We start from the raw sequence: 22,601 nt of genomic DNA, 5'->3' as shown, positions 1-22,601 counted from the left end.
GTCCTCAGAGGTCAGTGTTATTGGAAGGAGTCTGTGAACGTTAATCGTAATGAGTGGAGGCAGAGTGCTGAGATGTGGGCATGGGGATGACGATACTGATGGGGGCCATCTCAGCATAGAAGAGGGAAAGACTATAGAGCACCTGAGAAGGAAAGGGGTTGTTATTGAAGGTAAGCAGCATCCTGATTTCTGCAGTGGGGGATGCGCAGTGCAATACCAGACCTGGTATGTTCATCTCATATCTCCGTGGCTATGGGGGTGGAGAATGTAGGCAGAAGCAGATCCAGATACACAGGTTGGATTAGTGTCAAGAGTGTGGTGCTGGAAAAGCACAGCAGGTCAGGCAGCATCCAACATAAATAGACAAAGTCTTTTCCCTGGGGTGGGGGAGTCCAGAACTGGAGGGCAAAGGTTTAGAGTGAGAGGGGAAAGATACAAAAGAGACCTAAGGGGCAACTTTTTCACACAGAGGGTGGTACGTATATGGAATGAGCTGCCAGAGGATGTGGTGGAGGCTGGTAAAATTGCAACATTTAAGAGGCATTTGATTGGTTATGTGAATAGGAAGGATTTGGAGGGATATGGGCCGGGTGCTGGCAGGTGGGACTAGATTGGGTTGGGATATCTGGGGGGCATGGACGGGTTGGACTGAAGGGTCTGTTTCCATGCTGTATATCTCTATGACTCAAAACTCCCAATCGCTTCCCAAAGAACTGAGAACATTTGCATTTAGACCAATGAGATTACCACCATAGTTATCACAGGATAAAATAAATTGAAGAGCCCTGATGAAGGGCTTATGCCTGATACGTTGACTCGCCTGCTCCTCGGATGCTGACTTGCTGCACTTCTCCAGCACTACTCTATTCGACTCTGACCCTTCAGCACCTGCAGTCCTCACTTTTCCCCAAAATAAATGGAAGCCTTATGTTTACAATCATAGAGTCAGACAGCACAGAAACAGACTCTTACGTCCGCCCAGTCTATGCCAACCATAATCCCCAACTAAACTAGTCCCACCTGCCTGCGCTTGGCCCAGATCACTCCAAATATTTCTTACTCATGTACTTGTCTCAATGGTGTGACTATACCCGCATTCACCACTTCCTCTAGAAGTTCAACCTACACACAAACCACTTCGTAAAAATAAAAATTACCCCATGTCTTTGATAAATCCTATCCTCTCACCTTCAAAATATGCCCCCACCTCGCCTTGAAATCCCCCTATCCATGGTAAAAGGCACCTACCATTCACTTTATCTATGCCCCTCATAATTTTATAAATTTCTGTAAAGTCACCCCTCAACTTCCTTGTGACAGTTCCAGTGTAAAATGTCCCAGCTTCTCCTCATAACTCAAACTCTCCATTGCGGCAACATGCTCGTAAATCTCTTCTGAACCCTCTCCGGCATAATAATATCATCCCTGTAATAGGACAACCAGAACTGGACACAGTACTCCAGAAGAGGCCGCACCAACATCCTGTAGAACCTCAACATGACGTTCCAACTCCTATACTCAAAAATCGGAGAATGAAGGCAAGTGTACTAAATGCCTTAACCACCCTATCTATACGCGACCCAAACTTCAAAGAGAAGATGTGGTGTCAACTGATGTTGGTAAGACCAGCACACATTATACAAATATTAAATATTGCATACATCATAACTGATAATTTTCCCACTTGATCTTGTAGTCTCTTGGCAAATTATTTAAGAAGCATCTTCACGTGGCTTTAAGTTAATGTTTTCTTTACCTCATTAAACTCTGTCGTAGGACCTTTACATTATGGAAAGGAGTTGGTTCTTTTACGCTGGAAATTGAGGGGAGTTAAAATTTAGTTGAATCTAGAAATCCATAAAACCATAGAACAATAGCACAAATATTGATTGACATATTCCATGTTATCAACCCCAATCTTCTCCCTCTGTGCTGCCATCTCTGCGGTAATGAAAGCCCCAAACATGTAGTAAGATATGGAGCCAGAACAAATTCTTGACGAATCAAAATATTCTTTTCAGAGACACTACTAATAACACTTAGCTACCAATGCAAAGCCAAGAATAAATTAGTTTCAAGATTGTGGAGAGTGAAGAAACAGTATTCTTGAGGTGCTTTTTCTGGTCCTTTACAGGTTGTAGGTATTAAATTTTTAAAAGTCCACAAAATCTAACCTACAGCAGTTCACATCAACTGAAACAGTCAAACACATCTCATCTTCAATTCTAACATGAAACTGGCTCTATTCACTTCTTGCACATTATCTCATGTGACAGGTATAATTATGGGAAAGTCATTTTACCACACCCTATCTAGAAAATACAATTACAATTACCCTGCATAGACTGCAGGTCACTCATCTAAATTCAAGTAGTAAGTAATTTGACGACAAAGAATGCAACTAAATGTTGGAAAACCAGCCATGCCAAACAATAAAATAATGATTACAGCACCTTTAATATTTTGACTAATGGATTGATTTGGAGATGCTGGTGTTGGACTGGGGTGTACAAAGTTAAAAATCACAACACCAGGTTACAGTCCAACAGGTTTATTGGAAGCATTATAAATTCTGTGTCTTACAATTGCGTACTCCACACCATCTGAAGGAGCAGCACTCTGAAGGCTCGTGCTTCCAATTAAACCTGTTGGACTATCACCTGGTGTTGTGTGATGTTTAAATTTAGACCAATGGATTGCTTATCTACACAACAGCTCACGTTACACCCTCAGGGTATTGGAATGTGGAAAGCAACATTCTAAAATTAAGATTACAGGTATTTCTTTCAATGACATTGTCTCCCACAACCACTCCCTTGGATTTTCACATTCTTAACTCACTTGATGTTTGTCCATTGTCTGCCCCTGGTAGAGCCATCAGCTACTCTTGCTCATTCCTTTCAGCCACTTCTTCTGGGAAATGTGTTTTGTTGAGGTTTCTCGTCTGCAATTGAACCGTTCTTTTACAAAAAACTGTAAGGGAGGGAGGGAGGAAAAAGTCCAACCAATCCCAGGAAAGGAAGAGAAACAATGTTCAACAAAATAAAATGAACAAACATAAAAAAAAAGGGGTGACACAATGGAGTTCAGACACTAGATATTTGAATCAAAAGAACAGAAATCACTCAGCAAGTCAGGCAGCACACATGGAGATAACAAACATGACCTTTTGCAGGCAGCTTGTTCATTTGGACTCCTAGGATCTGGCACAGGAGTTGAGATACTCCATGTACATTATTGTTGCAGTAGTTAGCATGGCTGCCTCACACTGGCAGGGACCTGGGTTTAAATCTAGCCTTGGGTTACTGTTGGTGAGGAGTTTGCACTCCTTGTATCTGCATGGGTTTCCTCTGGGTGCTCCAGCTTCCACCCACAGTCCAAAGATGTATTTAGGTGCATCAGTCATGCTAAATTGCCCATAGTGTCCAGGGATGTGCAGGCTCAGGGGTTAGCCACAGGAAATACAGGGTTACAATAGGATAGTGGGGTGGGCTGCTCCTCAAAGGGTGAGTGTGGACTCAAATGGGCCAAATTGCCAACTTCCACTATGTAGATTCTGTGATATTGCTGCACTCTCCTTATTTCTATTTTCACTACAGATACCTCTAATAAGAAATCTTGCCAGGCAGAAGCTGAGACAAGGATCCCCAGTGGAAAGTTTCATATGCAGACATTCTCCTTGAATTATCAGCCACCTTGAGTGGCCTCCAATGCCCACATTCACCACAGCACAAATAGCCAGGTTGCACACTGTTTATAGGTTGTTACAGCCCTTACTTCACAAGAGAACTGCTTCCCAAACTTTGAAAGTGATTGTTTCCCACAGCAGGAGTCTCTAGAACTAGAAGAAATAACCTCAGAGCAAGGTTCACTGAGTTAGGACAGAGATGAAGGGGATCTTCCTCAAGACCAGTGAAACCGTACAGTTCTTTACTGTAGAGGATCAGTCATTAAGTACATTAAAGGCTGAGATCGACTAATTTCTAATCAGTAAGTGAATCAACAAAGGTCCTGGGGAAAAGACAGACAAGTGGTGTTGATGATTATCAGATCTACCATGATCTTATTGCAATCTCCCAGAGTATTATTTGAATGGCAGAACAGACCCAATGGGCCAAATGGCCTACTTCTTCTCCTATATCTTCGTCTGCCCTCGCCTCCTGGGAAGGAAGTGATCAATTTGGCTGGGTGTGCGCTTTCAGCACTGCTCGAGGGTTAAAGAATAAAGGTGACACTATAGGAATGTGTCACAAAATCCCCAGTCATTGATCTTGGTGCAAGAGTGTTACACTGACTTGGCTTTTACAAGGGCTCAACTGGGAGCCTCCCTTCCTCCAGAAGGCTTAAGGAGGTGACTGAGGATCCAAAAATCAGGTGTCCATTTATTTAAAGTACACTCTGGAAGTTGGTCTCCTTCATCTTGTTTCCATACTCCGTTTATTCCTTCCAAAATAGAATCAAAATTGATCTACATTTTCAGATCATAATTGATAAATAAGTGAAGGAAATACCGCAAGTGTAAATTTTTAAAAATGAATTATGGTTGACGTGATCTGAACGATTACACTTCGGTTTTGAAACTCCTCGGCTTTAACCCCTGAAAACATAGGTTGTATTTTACACAAAGTAATTGAAAAATAATAATCTTAGACCAGAAATCATAGGGTTGATTTTAAGAGATTGACTTTTACACAGGGATATCCAGTTTCTCTCAAGAATTCCAACCTATCCTCAGTCTTACTGTTTCTTTCCTCCCTTTCCCTAGTTTCGCTGCCTTGCTGTGAATCTGTTAATCTACGTACCCCCACCTCAGTTTCAAAGGAAAAACAATCCACCTAAAACTTTGATTTTGTTTCTTTAAACAAAAGAAATGCTGCCTGACCTGCTGAGTACTTCCAGCCTTTCCAGTTTTTATTTCTGGTTTCCAGTCACCAGAGTATTATTTGGCTCAAAGACCAGGAGCATCAGCAGCCTAGAACAGTGACATGAAAATTGAATCTTCTCCAGCTAAGAAATTCTTCCTTGGATCCATTCTGGTTTCTTTACATAATTATGATAAACTGGATATTGTGAAACCAGTGTTAACTAGATGATCTTCTACAGTAAGGCATTCCAGTAAGCTTGCATCATTTCCTAGAATCAAAATCAATGCTACTCCCTTCCTTCCTTGGTAGGCTAGAGACATTTTGGTTAAGAAAATTATTTCATGCATATCAGAAATTACTTTCCTTCCATATCCACAGCACCAGGACTTTTTCAGTTCATTTTAGATTTCAAATCTAAAACTTCCAAATAAAGTGAGAGCATTTATAGAGTCAGAGATGTACAGCATGGAAACAGACCCTTCGGTCCACTTGTCCATGCTGACCAGATATCCCAACCAGTCTAGTCCCACCTGCCAGCACCCGGCCTATATCCTTCCAAACCCTTCCTCTTCATATACCCATCCAGATGCCTTTTAAATGTTGCAATTGTGCTAGCCTCCACCACTTCCTCTGGCAGCTCATTCCATATCCGTACCACCCTCTGCGTGAAAAAGTTGCTCCTAGGTCTCTTTTATATCTTTTCCCCTCTCACCCTAAACCTATGCCCTCTAGTTCTGGACTCCCCCACCCCAGGGAAAAGACTGTCTATTTATTCTATCCACGCCCCTCATGATTTTATAAACCTCTACAAGATCATCCCTCAGCCTCTGACACTCCAGGGAAAACAGCCCCAGCCTTTTCAACCTCTCCCTCCAGCTCAAATCCTCCACCACTGGCAAGATCCTTGGAAATCTTTTCTGAACCTTTTCTAGTTTCACAAGATCTTTCCGATAGGAAGACCAGAATTGCACAAAATATTCCAACAATGGTCTAACCAATGTCATGTACAGCCGCAACATGACCTCCCAACTCCTGTACTCAATACTCTGACCAATAAAGGAAAGTATACCAAACACTTATAAACAACCTGAATACATAGTATGTACAACATGACTCTCTTTCAAATAATAGTCAGACAAAATGGTATCAAAATAAGTTTATTTTTTGAGCTATTGGAAAAAGTCAGTCAATCTTGTTTTATAATTCAGTTTACAAAAATTTCTTTGAGATGTAGTTACTCATGTTATTCATTTGCTCCAAATTCATATTTCAAACTGCCTGTTTTCCTCAAAACAAATTAAACTTCCGACTGCTGCTCAAAGCATTTAACACTTGCACTTTGCATGTCTGTTTCACAAAGTATGTACACGCAAACTGATTTCTGTCATTTCCCAAATTTGAAAAGAAAACTCTTAATTGTTAAGTACAAGTTAAGACATCAGCCTTTTGGAATTACTTAAGTATAAATGATTTATTAGGTCCACGTCAAAAATACCAATTGAAAACATAAATCGCATTGTATATTTAGAGCCAAAAGATGCGAAATTGAAAACCCAAATTCCCAATATAATGAAATTAAATTTAAATCAATCCAAACCACTGCTTCTATAGAATTTTTTTTTGGTACATCATTTGAGACAGGCACAGCTTCATACATGAGAAATAAGTCAGACCCATTGGAACCCATATTCAATTTTAACATCAAAACCTTAAGAAATCTGGGGATAAAGACAAGCATCAGCTCAATACGAACGTTGCATATAAAAGCTAGAACACTACAAAGATATCAACTACACAGCATGATGTAAAATGTTTCTACTGTATTGCTAATTATCAAAAATAAACATTAGTATCTGCATATACCAATTGCCCAGAAATCTGAGGAGGGCTCTTTTCAAGGAAAGGATACCTTTAATATTTACCTGCAATCCATCCAACACATTAATATTTCCTTCAACTCAGTTAATTTTTCCAACAATTACATAATGTGAGAACTCAATTAGATTCCATTAATGGCCTTTATCTAAGAAATTTTGCATCACCACCTAGTGTTAAGGGTCAATTGTGAACAACTGCAACAAACTTTAAAATTGAATCTTTCCACCAAAGCAGCCCTGGCTTCACAGAACTGCAGCTTGCAACTAGTTAAAAGGGATATCTTCACCGGCGTTAATACAACTGCAATGGACGATTTCAAGTCAGTGTTAAAAATATAGATAAATTGGAAAAAAATGTAGTCAAGTAAAAATATTTTCAAGATTTCATGCTGCAGGAAATACAATGCCAAAACCAGTTGCTAAAACTCAGTAACAGGTCCCAAATCCACCTTAAATGGCAATGATGCATGTTCAAACAAAACAATTTTTTTTCACAAAGCTACCTTAAAAAAGCTTTTAAAAAAGATGTTTGTTGCATTTTGCCAGTGTACAGATCAGCATCTTTTTGTTGGCTTCCAAAACAGCCAGAGCCCACAACTGCCAACAGTTTTGGGAGGCAGTATCAAGTTCAGTACCCTTTGAGAGAGAAAAGAAAACAACTTAATATAGACAATAGAATTACCAACTTGTGATTAGTGGGATTATTGGAAAAAAAATGAAAATAGGGTCAAGTGAAGTGTTGTAATACAATGGTACCTTGATAATTCTAAAACATATTTTCTAATTCCTTTGATCAGTTTGAGAGCATTATAGTTTGCTCAAGTTAAAAATATTCTTCACAGCTGTCAATCACTTTCCTGTTGATTGATCATAATCAAAATCTAAATTGCAAAATACATAATCACAGCATTTAGACATTCTAATCATGAATGCTGCGACATGTCCAGAAATATACAAAGTAATCCTTATTACAGGTATTTGTAAATTCTCAATGTCACAATCGGTTTTCAGTTAGGTGCAACATTTTGTATTAGACACATATCAGCTTTTGACAGTGTGTGTTTGGAAATACTGATCATTACTAATGACTAAAAGTCAAAATTTTATGTGTCAAAATTTTAAATGTTGCCATTCCAGCATTGCTTTATAAAAACAGTATCCCTTAATAGAACGCTGCACCCAAACTGATGATCATACCAGAATCCTTGCAAGCACAGTCCAACCGTTTTGTATAAATTGTATTCTTCAAAATTAAACAAAGCAGTATCATTTTTGGTTTGTTCAGACTAAGTCTCTGTGGAATCTTTTATTGCATCTTTTTGTTTTGTGCTTGATGCTGCTTTAGATGTTTTATCGTCACTGGAGGAAGTTTCCTCAGTTCTCCTTTCAGTGTTCGGCTCATAGACACTCTTATCCATAAACATGTCTGGGATGTCACTCCCAAAATAAATCTTGCTGTTTGCTGAAATTGCTTGGTATTTAGCCAGTTCCAAATACTCTTTAGTTAGTTTTAACTGTTAGGAAGGAAAGAAAACAGATTTCAATTCACGTCTGAAACATGAATAATGCTAAACCCAGTAATCATCATCCTTGGTATATAATTAATAGTTGCACACATATCCTGATTCCTTATCATGATGCATTTTCTAACCATGAAAACAAATTGAACATTATTTTCTGAGCCTTCAGTTGGAATTGCATTCAACTTTAAAATCACAATTTAGGATTTTAAAAAAATTCACATTTGCTAATGACAGATGTCTCTTTCAGTCCACATGCACAAACATCCCAAGAATCTCATATTCAAGTCAACCTCCTCTCTGAGCTTAACAGATCTCCATTTTTTTGCTGCAGATAACTGAAGCTCATATCTTAATTTAAAAGATCATAGTCCATAAACAAAGTAAAAAGTTACTATTGCTGGCGCTATTTTAGATCAGATTTTTATATAGTTGGTTCTGCAATAACGCGTGTTAATTCAATTTAAATTGGCTTTAACGTGATTGAAGAATTTAGACTTATTTGAGGAACGAGACTTTTCCTTACCTGTATTGGCTATAACACGATTCCAGCCCCATTAGCTTAAATGGTGTGGCGACTGCACGATTTTTTTATTACGCAAGATTGCATAAGAATAGAACTCTCTCGCTATATCAGAACCAACTATATGCTAAGTGCTCCTAAATTCTGATGTATAGTTCACATCAAACCAATCATTGGTTCCAAATGTTAGCCTGTTAAATAATGTAGTTTGCAAAATGGAGGGAATGGCTGGAATATTTGTTAAGAAGTGAGAAGTGAATAATTTCTACATTGCAGCTCATAGCATTGCTGATAACATCTATCAAGTAGCACTTGTTCATCAATAACCTATTTGCTGATGTCCAGTTTAAGTTTCTGCCAAGAGGACTCATCTCTTGGCGTCATCACAGCCTTGGTTCAAAACATGGATAAAACAGCTGAATTCCAGAGGTGAGCTGAGTGACAGTTCTCGAATATCAAGGCTGCGTTCAACAAAATGCAACATCAAAAAGCCCTAGCAAAACTGGAAACAAATGGGAATTGGGGAAAACTCTCCAGTTTTTGGAGTCATACCTGGCATATGGAAAGATGTTTGCGGCTGCAGAAGTTCAGTCACTTCAGCTCCAGGGCATTTCTGTAGGTGTCACAGGCCCACCATCTTCAGCTGCTTCAATGACCTTCCCTCATCATAAGGTCAAAAGTGGGGATGTTTGATAATTGCATATAGTGTTCAGCACATTGATGACTCCTCAGATACTGAAGCAGTCCATGTTCGAATGCAACAAGATCTGGACAATTTCCAGACTTGGCCTGACAAATGGCAAATAACACCGGTGCCACGCAAATGTCAGGCAATGACCATCTGCAGTAACAGACAATCACTGTCCCTCAACACTCAATGGTGTTGCCATCACTGAATCTCCCACTAACAAAATCCTGGAAGTTACCATTGGCCAGAAACTCAACTGCACTCGCCACATAATCACTGACCTGCTCTTGTAACCACTGAGGATAGGTATACTGCAGCGAGTAACTCAATTCCTGACTTCCTAAAGCCTGCCCACTATCTACAATGCAAAGGGCAGGAGGATGCTGTAATACACCCACTGGTCTGGATGAATTCAGCTCTAACACCACAAAAAAAAACTTGACGTGATATGGGACAAAGCAGCTTCGTTAACTGGCACTAGATCCACGAGCATCCACTCCCTTCACCGTCAATACTTAGGAGCAGCAACGCATTTTATCCACACGATGTACTGCAGAAAGTCACCAAAGATCAATCGTTCTTCCGAAACTATGACCACTTCGAAACACCAGCTGCAAGTTCCCCTCCAAGCCACTCGCCATCCTGAATTGGAAATATATTGTCGGTCCTTCACTCTTGCTGGGTCAAAATCTTGGAAGTCCCTCCCTAACAGCATTGTGGGTCAACATGTTGTCTGCAGCCGTGCAAGATGGCAGCTCACCACCACCGACTGGGATGGGCAATAAATGTTGGTGAGTCATCGAAACCGAGTGAATAAAAAAATTGCAGCTGAAAAACCATTGCTACATAATAACTTGTGAGGTAGTAAAACGAACAATCACACTAAAATTCCATGTTATGAACAGAAATGAGCAGATAAGAGTCAAAAATAACCGTAAAATTGCACACCAGAATAAAACTGATTAATCCTTCCCTAACAAACTAGTGCTGATTGGAATGGATACATAATAGTTAAATATTTATAGACTTAAAAGATGGTGGGGAAGATGGAAAATGTGGGAGAAGCTTTTAAAAAGAAATTGGATGCGAAAAGACAAAGAACCAAACCAAGGTGTTTACGTTGCTAAATCATATGCAGTTCTTCTGTATATACATGTGCAATCTCCTTTTCCATTCCAACTATTTGAATAATGGAACACAGACAACACTTGTTTCTATTTAACAATTATACATGGAAATCAAGTGCACAGGAAGAGGTCTTCATACCTGGTTGGCTTGTGCAATCTTCTGAGCAGTGTAGAAGTCTGCATCTGCTTTAGCTTTCTGTTTGGCTACATAAGTAGCATCTAGAAGCAAACCAAAACAATTGAATCACTACTTTTCGCATTAAACATAGGATGCCACCAGCAACTACTGTCTAAAACAAATACATCTACATTTAATCCACGCCGTGAATTGAGACTGCCACTGAAATATGAATGAAGAGTACAGTGAACTTGGCAGACTTGGCTGTTAGAAACAAATGCAGCAATGCCAGATCAAAATCTTACACTGCTCCATTTTGGAGCACTTGCTTCTGGAAAAGCAAATGTCAATAAATCAAACAATCAATCAATAAATAACCAACTATCCCAAAGAACTAAGATTACAGCTGTTTGTAAATCCTAAATTTATATAATGAAAAAGCAGACAAGACCTCCCTAGTGTACTTGATACTTTGCCACTTGTCTCTCCCCCATGACAAGTAGTATGAATGTAGTAATGAAGCACAGACCACATATACAGACTATTAAAAAAATTTCATAAGATTGAGAGAATCGAAGATAAATTTGTCACATGTAGACATAATGCTCACCTTTTGAACACAAGTGTTTAGAATAGAGTAACGCAAAAGGCAGTCATCAGAAAAAGGTGGAGTTAGAAATAGCAGGCGAAATGAAGTTCTACTTTGTAATGTGACTTGAATGAAAATCTATCTCAGGAGTTGGAAATGATCTAGTTTTAATCTAGCACTTTGCAGATGACTGCATTTTCTAGTCAAGGGCTGCACAATTCCCAAAAGTCTGCCAAGAAGCACTATGAATTGTTTATTGAACGCAACTGCTGAGACTGCATGAAGAAGAGGGGTTAATCCAAGGACAACAGTGGCGCAGAGTCTTTGCAAACAAAGTTTCCAGAGACTAGAATTATTACAACTGTTAAAAAGTGTGGTGCTGGAAAAGCACAGCAAGTCATGCAGGATCCGAGGAGCAGGAGAGTCGATGCTGTGCTTTTCCAGCGCCACACTTGTCGACTCTGATCTCCAGCATCTGCACTTTTTCTTCTAGTAAAAGCCTAATACACAACCATATACTTCGTTTGCTGACAAACTCTCCCAATAAAAATAAAACCATATTACTCTCCAGGAAGTCTCTTAAAGTTCTCTACTGTTCTCAAAGTAACACATGGCTACAGCAGTACTTGCAAATCAGGAATGTTGGGGGGGTGGGGGGGGAGAAGCTGAAAGATAAATAGGACAGTGGGGCTGGGGGCAAGACAGCTGGGAAGGCGATAGGAAGGTGCAGGCAGGAGGTGATAGTGAGGGTGGAGTGAATAGGTGGGAAGGAAGATGGACAGTTCAAGAGGGTGCTGCAGAGTTGGAAAGTTGGATCAGGGATGAGGTTGGGGGCGGGGTGGAGGTGGTGGGGAGGGGAGATTAGGAAACTAGTGAAGTTGATGTTGATGCCGTATGGTTGAAGGATCCAAAGGCAGAAGATGAGGCTTGTTCCCTATGACTGCTGTACTTTTCTAGTGCCACACTTTTGGACTCTGATCTCCAGCATCTGCAGTCCTCACTTGCTCAGTATTACTACTGTCCGAAGTAATTGTTTCAAGGGCTCCCTGTTGTTATTTTGAAGAAAGATGGTCACATGTGAAGCACAACCAAAGCTGTATGCCAGCCAAGCAATTTCCAAAAGCTCCCCAACAAAGTATGACATTTATTCAGGAAAGAACTGACCCATCAGACTGGAAGTCTCAGGTTCAATCTGCAAGTTATGTTAGAGTGCTAAAATTAGGTCTCATGCCTGTCAATGAGAAAGAGGTGGCAAGATTTTGGCTTGCGACCATTGATGTTGAATAACTGTGATCATGGTCAAATAGCCGTTGGCCACTCACTAGAAAGGCTATCACCTATTTAGTTCATGTATTCAACAGCAATTGCCACCACGGAAATTCACCCATAAGGACATGTCTTTCAGAAGAGTATTTATGTACATATTTTAATATTATTTAAGAGCTTGGGTTTTGATCTGATAACACATGGGTTAGGTCTGTGTCTGAGTTGAATGGACAATTTGCAAGTACTGCTGTAGCCATGTGTTAACTTTGAGAACAGTAGAGAACTTTAAGAGACTTCCTGGAGAGTAATATGGTTTTGTTTTTATTGGGAGAGTTTGTAAGCAAACGAAGTATATGGTTGTGTATTAGGCTTTTACTAGAAGAAAAGGTGCAGACTGCAGATGCTGGAGAGCAGAGTCGACAAGTGTGGCGCTGGAAAAGCACAGCGTTCCTGAAGGGCTTATGCCTCAAATATTAACTCTCCTGCACCTTGGATGCTGCCTGACCTGCTGTGCTTTTCCAGCGCACACTTTAAAGCTTTTACTACAGAAGACCTGAGATTCGGTGTTTTCCTCTTGTTTGGGGAAACATACACTCCGACTGAAAGGGTAAAGGTGTTACAGAGGTTTTGGCTAAAGCTGAATGACACCACCACAAACCCCAGGAATCCCATCCAGGACAAACATACAAATAGAAAGCAAGAGACAACAGCTTCGCTTCACTTGGAGGTCGCCACTGATGATGTTACCGAGCCAGGTAATGAAACGTCTAGACATCAAACCTACAGCTCAGCGAGCAAACCTGCACCCTAAACCTCAACCTGAGCTACAAACCTTGTAAAAATATCCAACTGTCTTTTAAATGTTGTAACCGTACCCGCACAGATCACTTTCTCTAGGAGTTTATTCCACACACAAACAATTGTGCTCCAAAAAAAAGTTGCCCCTCATGTCCTTTTTATATCTTTTTGCTCCCATTTTAAAAATAACGCCCTAGTTTTATTACTTTCCCACCTGAGAGAAAAGACCTTTGCTATCACCTTACGTCTTGCTCATGATTTTATAAACCTCTGTAAGGTCACCCATCAACCTCTTGTGCTCCAGTAAAAGTGTCCCGGTCTATTTTTATAAGTCAAACCCTCCAGCAACATCCTGGTAAATCTCTTCTGAACCCTCTCCAGTTTAATAATATCATGCCTATAACAGGGTGGCCAGAACTGTACACAACACTCCAGATGAGACTTCACCAACATCCTGTACAACCTCAACATCTTCTTAACCATCCTGTTGACATGTGATGTAAATTTCAAAGAATTATATACCTGCACCCCTAGGTCTTGCTGTTCAACATCACTACTCAGGGCCTGACCATTAACTGTATACATCCTGCCCTTGTTCACTTTACCAAAATGCAATACCTCGCATTTATCCAAATTAAGCTCCATCTACCACTCCTCTGTCTATTGACCCAACTGATCAAGATCTCTTTCTCATCTTAGATAACCTTCTTCACTTTCCACGATACCACCAATTTCGGTATCATCTGCAAACTTACTAACCATGCCTTACTCTTATTCAAACCATTTTTATAAATGACAGACAAAAGTGGACCCAGTACCAACCCCTGTGGGATACTACTGGTCATAGGCCTCCAACCCAAAAAACAACCCTCCACCACCACCTTCCATAAAGCCAATGTTGTATTCAATTGGCAAGCTCGCCCAGAATCCTGTGTATGTAACTTCACTAATTAGTCGACCATGTGAAACCTTATCAAAGGTTTGACTAATATCCAAATAAACTATGTCAAATGTTCTGCCGTCAATCTTTTTGGTGACTTCTCCAAGTTGAGAAGACAGGAGTCCCCTCGCACAAAACCATGCTGATATCCCTAATCAGTCCTTGCCTCTCGAAATGTAAGTAAATCCTATCTTGTTGTTGACTTGCTCATTGAGCTGTTAAGTCATCACCATTCTAGATAAAATCATTAGTATGCCTCCAGTGAAGCATTGGCGTTCTGCTCCACTTGGTATTTGTTTGTCTGGGTCTGCTTGAGTTGGCGACGTCATTTCCAGTTTTGTTGCTGGTTCTGTTTCTTAGTGGTTGGCATATGGGGTCCAACTCTACATTCGTTAATGGAATTCTGGGTTGAATGCTAGGCTTCCAGGACTTCCCGTGAATGTCTCGGTTTGGCTTGTCATAGGATGGATGTGTTGTCCCAGTTGAATTGGTGTCCTTCATTGTCTGTGTGTATGAATACACATGATAGCTGATCAAGTCTCTTGGTGGCTAATTTCTTTCCTGTTTGCTCTGTGTAATTGTTTTGGCAGTCTTTACACGATATTTTACATATAACATTGGTCTTGTTGGTTGTGGGTATGAGATCCTTTATACTTGTTAGTAGCTGTAGTGTGGTAGCTGATTCGTAGGCTGCCATGATACCCAGGGGTCAGGTGATGAAACATCTGCGAACAAATGTTCTAGCTCAACAGGCAATTCAACAACCTCTTGCACAACCTGAGCTACAAATCTTCTTGAATACTCGACATCCTGCCTTTCAGAGTCATCTTCAATAACTTACCCAACACTGATATCAGACTCACTGATATAATCTCCAGGCTTCTCCTTCCAGCCTCTCTAACAAAAGCAATCTTCCAGCACCTCACTCGTGGTTAAAATTAATACAAATATTTCTGCCAGGGGCCCAGCAATTTCATCCTTAACATCCCATGACATCATGGGATACACTTAATTAGGGCCTGGAGATTTATCAACCTTTGTTTCGGAGACCTCCAGCCCTTCATCTGTCATTGGGATTAATGGGATTGCATTTTCATTCCAAATTTTGAAACTTTTGAAGTGTGCTGTGTGTAAATAGTTTAGTCTATTCTATTTATGTTCATGTCTTTTGCATAATAAACTTCTGTTTTATTGTTGAATCTAAACCTGCATTGTGTTTCAGTGAAAGACTGTCTTATTAAAACAAAAAGAAAACACAAGACATGATTATCATACCAAATTTTAGTATGGGATCTGATTTGTGCAGTAACAATTAGTTGGGACCAGTGAAGTTGGAAGAAGTGAGAATGGTTGAATACCGTGAGGCCTAGATACAAATATATAGTAGCCATGTTTTATGGTTGATCAGTTAATATTCAAGCTAGAGCTAAAACAGAGAACACATCATCAAAATTAAAATAATTTCAACGTGTGCAATTCAACTTTAGAATGACCTGATGGTGCCAAAACACTCACCTTCAATTTGTGAAATCTTCTTCAATGTTTCCTTTTCCATAACCTTTTGTTGAAATTGAATCTGGGCTACTTGTGCAAATTTTTCTGCCTCTGTGTATTGACAAAACAGAAATCTAAGTGTACTGCAATGCACAAATCACACTTTGTAAAGCAATGGTATCATCATTTTCTGATGATTGCACAAGATCATATACTTGACTATTGTGCGAAAAAGTGGCCTCTGATAAGACCAAGATGCCTTCTGCTTTTGACTTTAACCATATTCTTAAACTAACATTGAGTACATAGTTCTTAAGTACAAGTACAATTTATGAAAGTGATCTCACACTTGAACGATGCGACAAAAACATTTCCTGCACTTATGAACTGCTCCTTTATATTGTCCTGTATTGTGTTCTGACTTGTGTACAAATGGACTTCAGTACTGATTTCAGAATGGTATCCATTCACAACCTGGGGACTGTCTGCACTCATTTTTTTAAACAGGTATCTGATCTTCAGGTACATAATATGGTGGAATACCAAGCATTCTGTCTTGCAACCTTGTAGATTTAAAATGTTACAGGACAAATCCACGTGTCTATCATTACAGAGCACACATGTTATCACAGTCTTATCATTGTCAACAGCACAAAAGTGATTACACTATCACTAGGAAGTGCCAAACAGCAATTATCTATTCACTGATGCTCAGGTTCTGGGTATGGTATCCTTTATACTTGTTAGTAGCTGTCATAGATGGTTTGTGGCCTACCATGATACACAGGGGTCAGGTGATGAAACATCTGCAAACAAACATACCAGTTCAGCGAGCAAGTGAACAACCTCATCCACAACCATAATAAAAGAATGCAACAAAGGTTTACCAGGCTGTTTCCTGGGATGGCAGGACTAAGTTATGAAGAGACCGCATCAGTTGGGACTGTATTCACTTAAGTTTAAAAGAACTGGTGGTGGGGGAAAGGAAGTCAGAAGAGAAAGATTTCATAGAGACCTATACAATATTAACAGAAATGGGTGAACAAAGGATGGATGCTCCCCATGACTGAGGAGTACAGAACCAAGGGCCACAATCTAAGGATATGGGTAGGCCATTTAGGAATGACACGAGGAGAAATTTCTTCACCCAGAGAGTGAAAAGCTCTTGTGAAAAGCTCTATCACAGAAAGAAACTGAAGCCGAATCATGGAACATTTTCAACAAGGAACCAGATATGATTCTTTGGATTAAAGAGATTTAAAAGTATAGGAAAAAAGTGGATACAGAGTTGGATGATTTGCCATTTCACATTGATTGACAGAGCAGACTCAAAAGGGCCAAGTTGTCTACTCCAGTTGCTATTTTCTATGTTTCTATCCAAAAGGTTCTGGTTAGGAGTAAGATGCAGGAGTGTGGCATCAACACAAGCTCAACATCATCCAAGACAAAGACCAGATCAACATCCCATCCAGCAACTTGAACATTCACTCACTCCACTAGCGTCAGTATGTACCACCTATCCAATGCACTTCAGCAATTTCCCAGCCCCTACTCAACACCACATGCCAAACATACAACCAACCACAAGGGCAAAGGGTAGCAGATGCATGGATCAAAATCCTGGATCTGCCAACCAAACAGCTCTATTTGGGGGAGAGGGAGGAGGAGGGGGGGGGGGGGGGGGTGTACCTACACCAGGTGGCCCAAAGAAAGTATGAACAATAAATTTTGGTCTTGCCAGCAATGTTCACATCCCATGAACAAATAAAACAAAAACTTCAGTAAAATAATAATTCTTTACAATTAATTCAAAATATTCAGTTAAAGTGCCAGGAAACATTGTTCAATTATTCAGTTACAGGGTGACAATAACATTTAGATGCTTGAGATTTGACAGCAAAGTAATAGTCAGCACCAAAACTTTAAAGTGGCATAAATAATTTGAAGTTAATTAAAATTTATTCTATTGTGCAAGACAATTTAAAGGCTGGAGTTTATAATTCAACTGTAAAGAAATTATTTACTGAAGAAGTGGGCAAGGATTTCAGCTACAACATTCAAGGTCTTACAAAAATAAATCAACATTGCCCCTGGAAAGAGAGGCATGATTTAATCATTCTTTCACTTAAACCTTTCACTAGAATTAGTTCTTTAGCCTTAAGGCACAAATGAGTAATGAGAAACATGTCCCCTTTCCATACAACAAAAACAAGGTGACCACTATTGAACTAACTGCACTACATTGAGGTTATCAAAGAATAAAACAATGATTTTTCAGATCTCTCATGTTGCAGGAGAAAGAATATTGGTGATGATTTTAACATAACCCATTATTTTTTTTTGTCAGAACTTATACTTTCTTGTGCTGCCATTGCAATAAAAATGTCTCTTCATGCCTCAACTTCTTAATTAAATGCAACTTTTACGTAAAATTAGCAACAATTTCAAATGAAACAGCTGAGATAGGATCTCACCGAAAAGTCAAGAACAACTCATTTCCCCAAATAGAAGGACAGCAAATAGGGAATGAACCCTGCAGCAAGACAAACTGATTATTTATTTCATGGAGCGAACACTGGCATGATGGCCTTAAGGCTCTCCTATACTGCAAGATTTGACAATGTTTAACAGGCTGATAAATATGTACTGAATTAAGCAACAGAAGGGTTTTATGTGCCAAATTGTAGGTTTACAAATTTTCTGTTTCACCTTTGCCTTCCGGACACTAACATACGATTGAGCGACAAGCAAACAATAAAAAAAAACTTGTGGCCTTTCAAGCCATAGATCATGGAATCCGGTACAAGAGGAACTGCTACTCAAGACAACTACAATTCCTAATGTGATCTTTGTACACGGAAAGTAATAACAACAACAAAAAAGAGGTCACACTATGGCCACTGAAGTATTGTAACTTGTGTAAAAAAATCTCTCAATAAATAACCAGATCATCTAAATACATATCTGGAAATACAAATCACGTGACAAGTTGGATATTATACATTATTACACCTTGCTATCTGTCAAGTTTAGCTTCATGACTCAAACCTCTAATTATAACTCTAAAAGATCATTTTGAATTGGAGTGCAGCACGGAAAGAGACCCTTCAATGAAACTCATCCATGATGGTCAGATAGCCTATATTAATCTAGTCTCTTTTGTCAGCATTTGGCACATATCTCTCTAAACCCTTCCTATTCACGTATCCGTTCAAATGCCTTTTAAATGTTGTAATTTGTACCAGCCTCTACTACTTCCTCTGGCAGCTCATTCCATATGCGCACCATCCTGTGCCCCTTAGGTCCCTTTTTAATCTTTCCTGCCTCACCTTAAACCTGCACCTTCTAGTTTTGAACTCCCCTACCCTATTCATGCCCTCATGATTTTATAACCCACTATAAACCTCCAATATTCACCATCCTGCTATTTTTTTCATTGTGAAAATCGAACAATTTAGTTTATTCAAGGCCAGACACACAAATTAAACCCCTGACACAGTACAGTACTTTACAGTAAAAAAAACCCCTCAGCAAAACCAGAAGCTATACCACACAGACCTACCATGAGCTCAGATATGTTACTTAAATGAGTCAAACTTCATAAAGCTAACGGAAAAAAGAAATGTTTTTTGTCCTGCACACGCAACACTAACTTCAACTTGTTTTTAGGTCAAATTACTTAAGGAGAATAAAACTGCAATTCCAATGGCTGATAAGACAGACATACAGACAACTACCCAACCAACTCCTCAGGTGCTACAAATGCTTTTAATGCCTGACTTTTACGACATGGATTCCTCTTGTATACTCTGATTATTGCAGTTCCACAAGCCCAGAGAAAAAGGAACACTGCAAGGTCAAAAGCAGTTAGAATTACCAGTACACAAGCAGAAGTTAGAATTGTGAACTTGTGCAAGACATTTTCTAAATTAACACACATACCAATAATAGCTCGTTTTCTTTCAGTTTCAGCCTCTTTTTCCACGACCTTTTGCCTCTGTGTAGAAATAAGCAACTTTGTCTTCTCTGCTTCCCTGAAATAAACAAAGTTGTAAATAGTGTAAAAAGCCATGTTTTGAAGCCTCAAACATTGTGCGCTGTAACCCCAGGCAATACAGAAGTTTGGAAGGTGAGGTTGGGGGGAGGGAGAAGGGGGTGGGGGAAAGAGAGTGAGGGGGACGAAGATTCGGTATTTCTGGCAAGAAATTCCAGAGGTCAAAAATACTTTAATTTTTAAGCCCACTGCAACGTGTGCATACGTACACAAAACACTTTTCAGAGGTCACATATAGCTTAGCTTTGGAGGTCAAGTGCACTGCTTACACTCATACAATTAAAGATGCTCCATTCTGTGGATTGCCCCCTTGCTGTGGAGGAGAGGTTTGACTGCTCCGTTGATCCAGAGAATGATGCTGTCGGGTGTTCTCAAAGTCTGGCAGGATCACCGATTACAGTAAGGTCAGAGGGGAGGAACCAGACAAAGCGCAATCCAAAACAAAACCCCACTGCCTTTTCAGGCATTCATGCAATATCAACAGCTGCAACAGCAGATGAAGGGTGCAGATGCTGAGAGATCCCCAGTTGTGGAGGTTTCCTTGCCACTGGAACAAGATCAACCTTCTGTCAAGGACCATGCATCTACTGACGTGCAATCCATTAAGAGATGCTCCAACAAGAAGCTTACCCATATACTCTTGCCAAATGTGTTGTCAGAGATGCAGCTGTAGGATTGGACTAATCAGCCACTCAAGGATCTACAGAACCCATAACCAGTGACATGGAATTTCTTAGGTGGACAGGCATACTTGTTAGTGAGTGATTACCAATGATGATTTAAGAGTTTCCCATATCTCTAGACCAATCATGTCCGGTAAGTTCTGTTCTTTTGCTTGATTTAAATGAAGCAACTCCTCCAAAAGCAATGGCATTGCTTGACAAAAAATACGGACACAAATTTATGCAAGCGTATGAAGATGTTTTAAAAAGTTGAGCTTAATGACAATATGCAATCTTATATGGCAAAGTATCACTAACTGCTCCAAAGAGGTAACTGGACCATGAAAAAACTTAAGTGTCAGATTCCCGCATTTAAACATATATTTCGTAAAACAAATATTGAAGAATAGATCCAATATTTAATATAGCTACAAATGCAGAGTGTGAAACAGCCAACTTACATAAGTTCAAAATTCCTTCTAATTGCCTCTGGAATTTTAGGTTTTGTAACTCGAACTGCCTGTTGGTTTGCAAGAAAAATATACAACAATCATTAAAGATCTGACATCTTGGTTAGAGTCTGTTTTGAATTGTACTAAAGATTTCCCAAGACTTCAAGACGTCAAACCAACCAATTTCCTTGAACATAAATATTTCAAGTCTCATAAATATCATTCTATTACAGGGACAAAAATCCTCAATGTTATCTTTCAGAAACACTAAACATTTATGTACTACGTGGCTTAACTGGCTACTTTTACCAACCTGTTTGCTTTATTGAACTTTTTGAGAACAAAAACCATTGACCATAGAAAGAATCATATCAAGTTCATTTAAAATTTGAGTTGAAAGAAGGAATTTCAAAAAACAAAAACAAGGTCTGGAAAATACATTTAAAAAATTGCATGAACTCTGCAATTGATGTGTGAACATTCTGTAGATCCTGAGCACGTATTGTAAAATCAAGGATAGTTTCACTTACCTGTATTGTAAGGCCAGGTGCCATAACAATCAAGTCTTTTTGTAAAGCCAATTTCAAGTTCTCATCTATTTGATCTAAAGCATAAACAAAAACGTATGAATACAAGCAAGTTTGGAACATGTTTGCATGCAGTCAAGTACCATCTTCAGACAGTTGATTAATTCAGTTGGCAGGACAGCTGCTTGTGACACAGTGATGTTAACAACATGGTTAAATTTTCACACTGGCTCAGCGCACCCTCTCCTTCTCAACCTCTCCCCACACCTGAGATGTGGTGACCCTCAGGTTCAACCACTACCAGTTGTCTCTTTCATTATTCAATAGTAAAGGAACATAAAGATAAAACATCTAATTTTTATCTAACTGTTTTTATTCCACATATTGTGCTTCCATTTCCTGCACTACAAAAGTTCAGTATTCCACATGAAACCAAAGTGAAATTTACAACTACACTCACTGCTTTCACACCCTTGTGACCACCTCATTAACAAACGGTCCAAGTTCATGACCCCAACTAGATTAAATGGGTCTATGCAGATTAAATGAAAACCATCAAGACAGAACGACAAATGTTAATTGTACTTTATCATTGGTTTTCCAATCCAAGGCATTTTATTGAGAATTTAAAAATCAAGATAGATTCCTCAAAGCAATGTTTTCTCTTCATTCCAACATGGATCTTGATCAGATGGCCAATGGGCTGAGGAGTGGCAGAAGAAGTTTAATTTGGATAAACACAAGGTGTTGCATTTTGGGAAAGGCAAATCAGGGCAGGACTTACACACTTAATAGTAAGGTCCTGGGGAGTGTTGCTGAACAAAGATCTTGCAGTGAAGGTTCATAGCTCCTTGAAAGTAGAGTTGCAGGTAGATAGGATAGTGAAGACAACATTTGGTATGCTTTCTTTTATTGGTCAGAGCACTGAGTATAGGAGTTGGAGGTCATATTGCGGCTCAATGCGGAGGACATTGGTTAGGCCACTTTTGGAATATTGTGCGCAATCTGGTCTCCCTCACATCGGAAGGATGTTTTGAAACTTGAAAGGGTTCAGAAAAGATTTCCAAGGATGCTGCCAGAGCTGGAGAATTTGAGCTATAG

The 22,601-nt window shown here is 39.5% G+C and overlaps 1 protein-coding gene across 3 annotated transcripts in view; it reads right to left on the bottom strand.

Moving 5' to 3' along the window:
- Positions 1–6,006: 6,006 nt before the first annotated feature.
- The window catches only part of LOC122541854 (erlin-1-like), a 43,139-nt gene continuing 26,544 nt past the window's right edge, over positions 6,007–22,601 (bottom strand). For all 3 annotated transcript variants that reach the window (XM_043678921.1, XM_043678919.1, XM_043678922.1), the window contains exons 7-12: positions 21,504–21,577; positions 20,983–21,041; positions 19,748–19,839; positions 15,827–15,916; positions 10,740–10,819; positions 6,007–8,256 (exon numbers count right to left, since the gene is read on the bottom strand). In XM_043678921.1, the coding sequence (XP_043534856.1) occupies positions 8,029–8,256; positions 10,740–10,819; positions 15,827–15,916; positions 19,748–19,839; positions 20,983–21,041; positions 21,504–21,577 (623 nt within the window). In that variant the 3' untranslated portion in view covers positions 6,007–8,028. The remainder of the gene's footprint in view (positions 8,257–10,739; positions 10,820–15,826; positions 15,917–19,747; positions 19,840–20,982; positions 21,042–21,503; positions 21,578–22,601) is intronic.

Source organism: Chiloscyllium plagiosum, chromosome 38 (assembly GCF_004010195.1).
Source record: "Chiloscyllium plagiosum isolate BGI_BamShark_2017 chromosome 38, ASM401019v2, whole genome shotgun sequence".
NCBI classification, from domain to species: Eukaryota; Metazoa; Chordata; class Chondrichthyes; order Orectolobiformes; family Hemiscylliidae; genus Chiloscyllium; species Chiloscyllium plagiosum.
The sequence above is the reverse complement of the archived record's forward strand: the minus strand, read 5'-3'. Positions and strand labels throughout refer to the sequence as shown.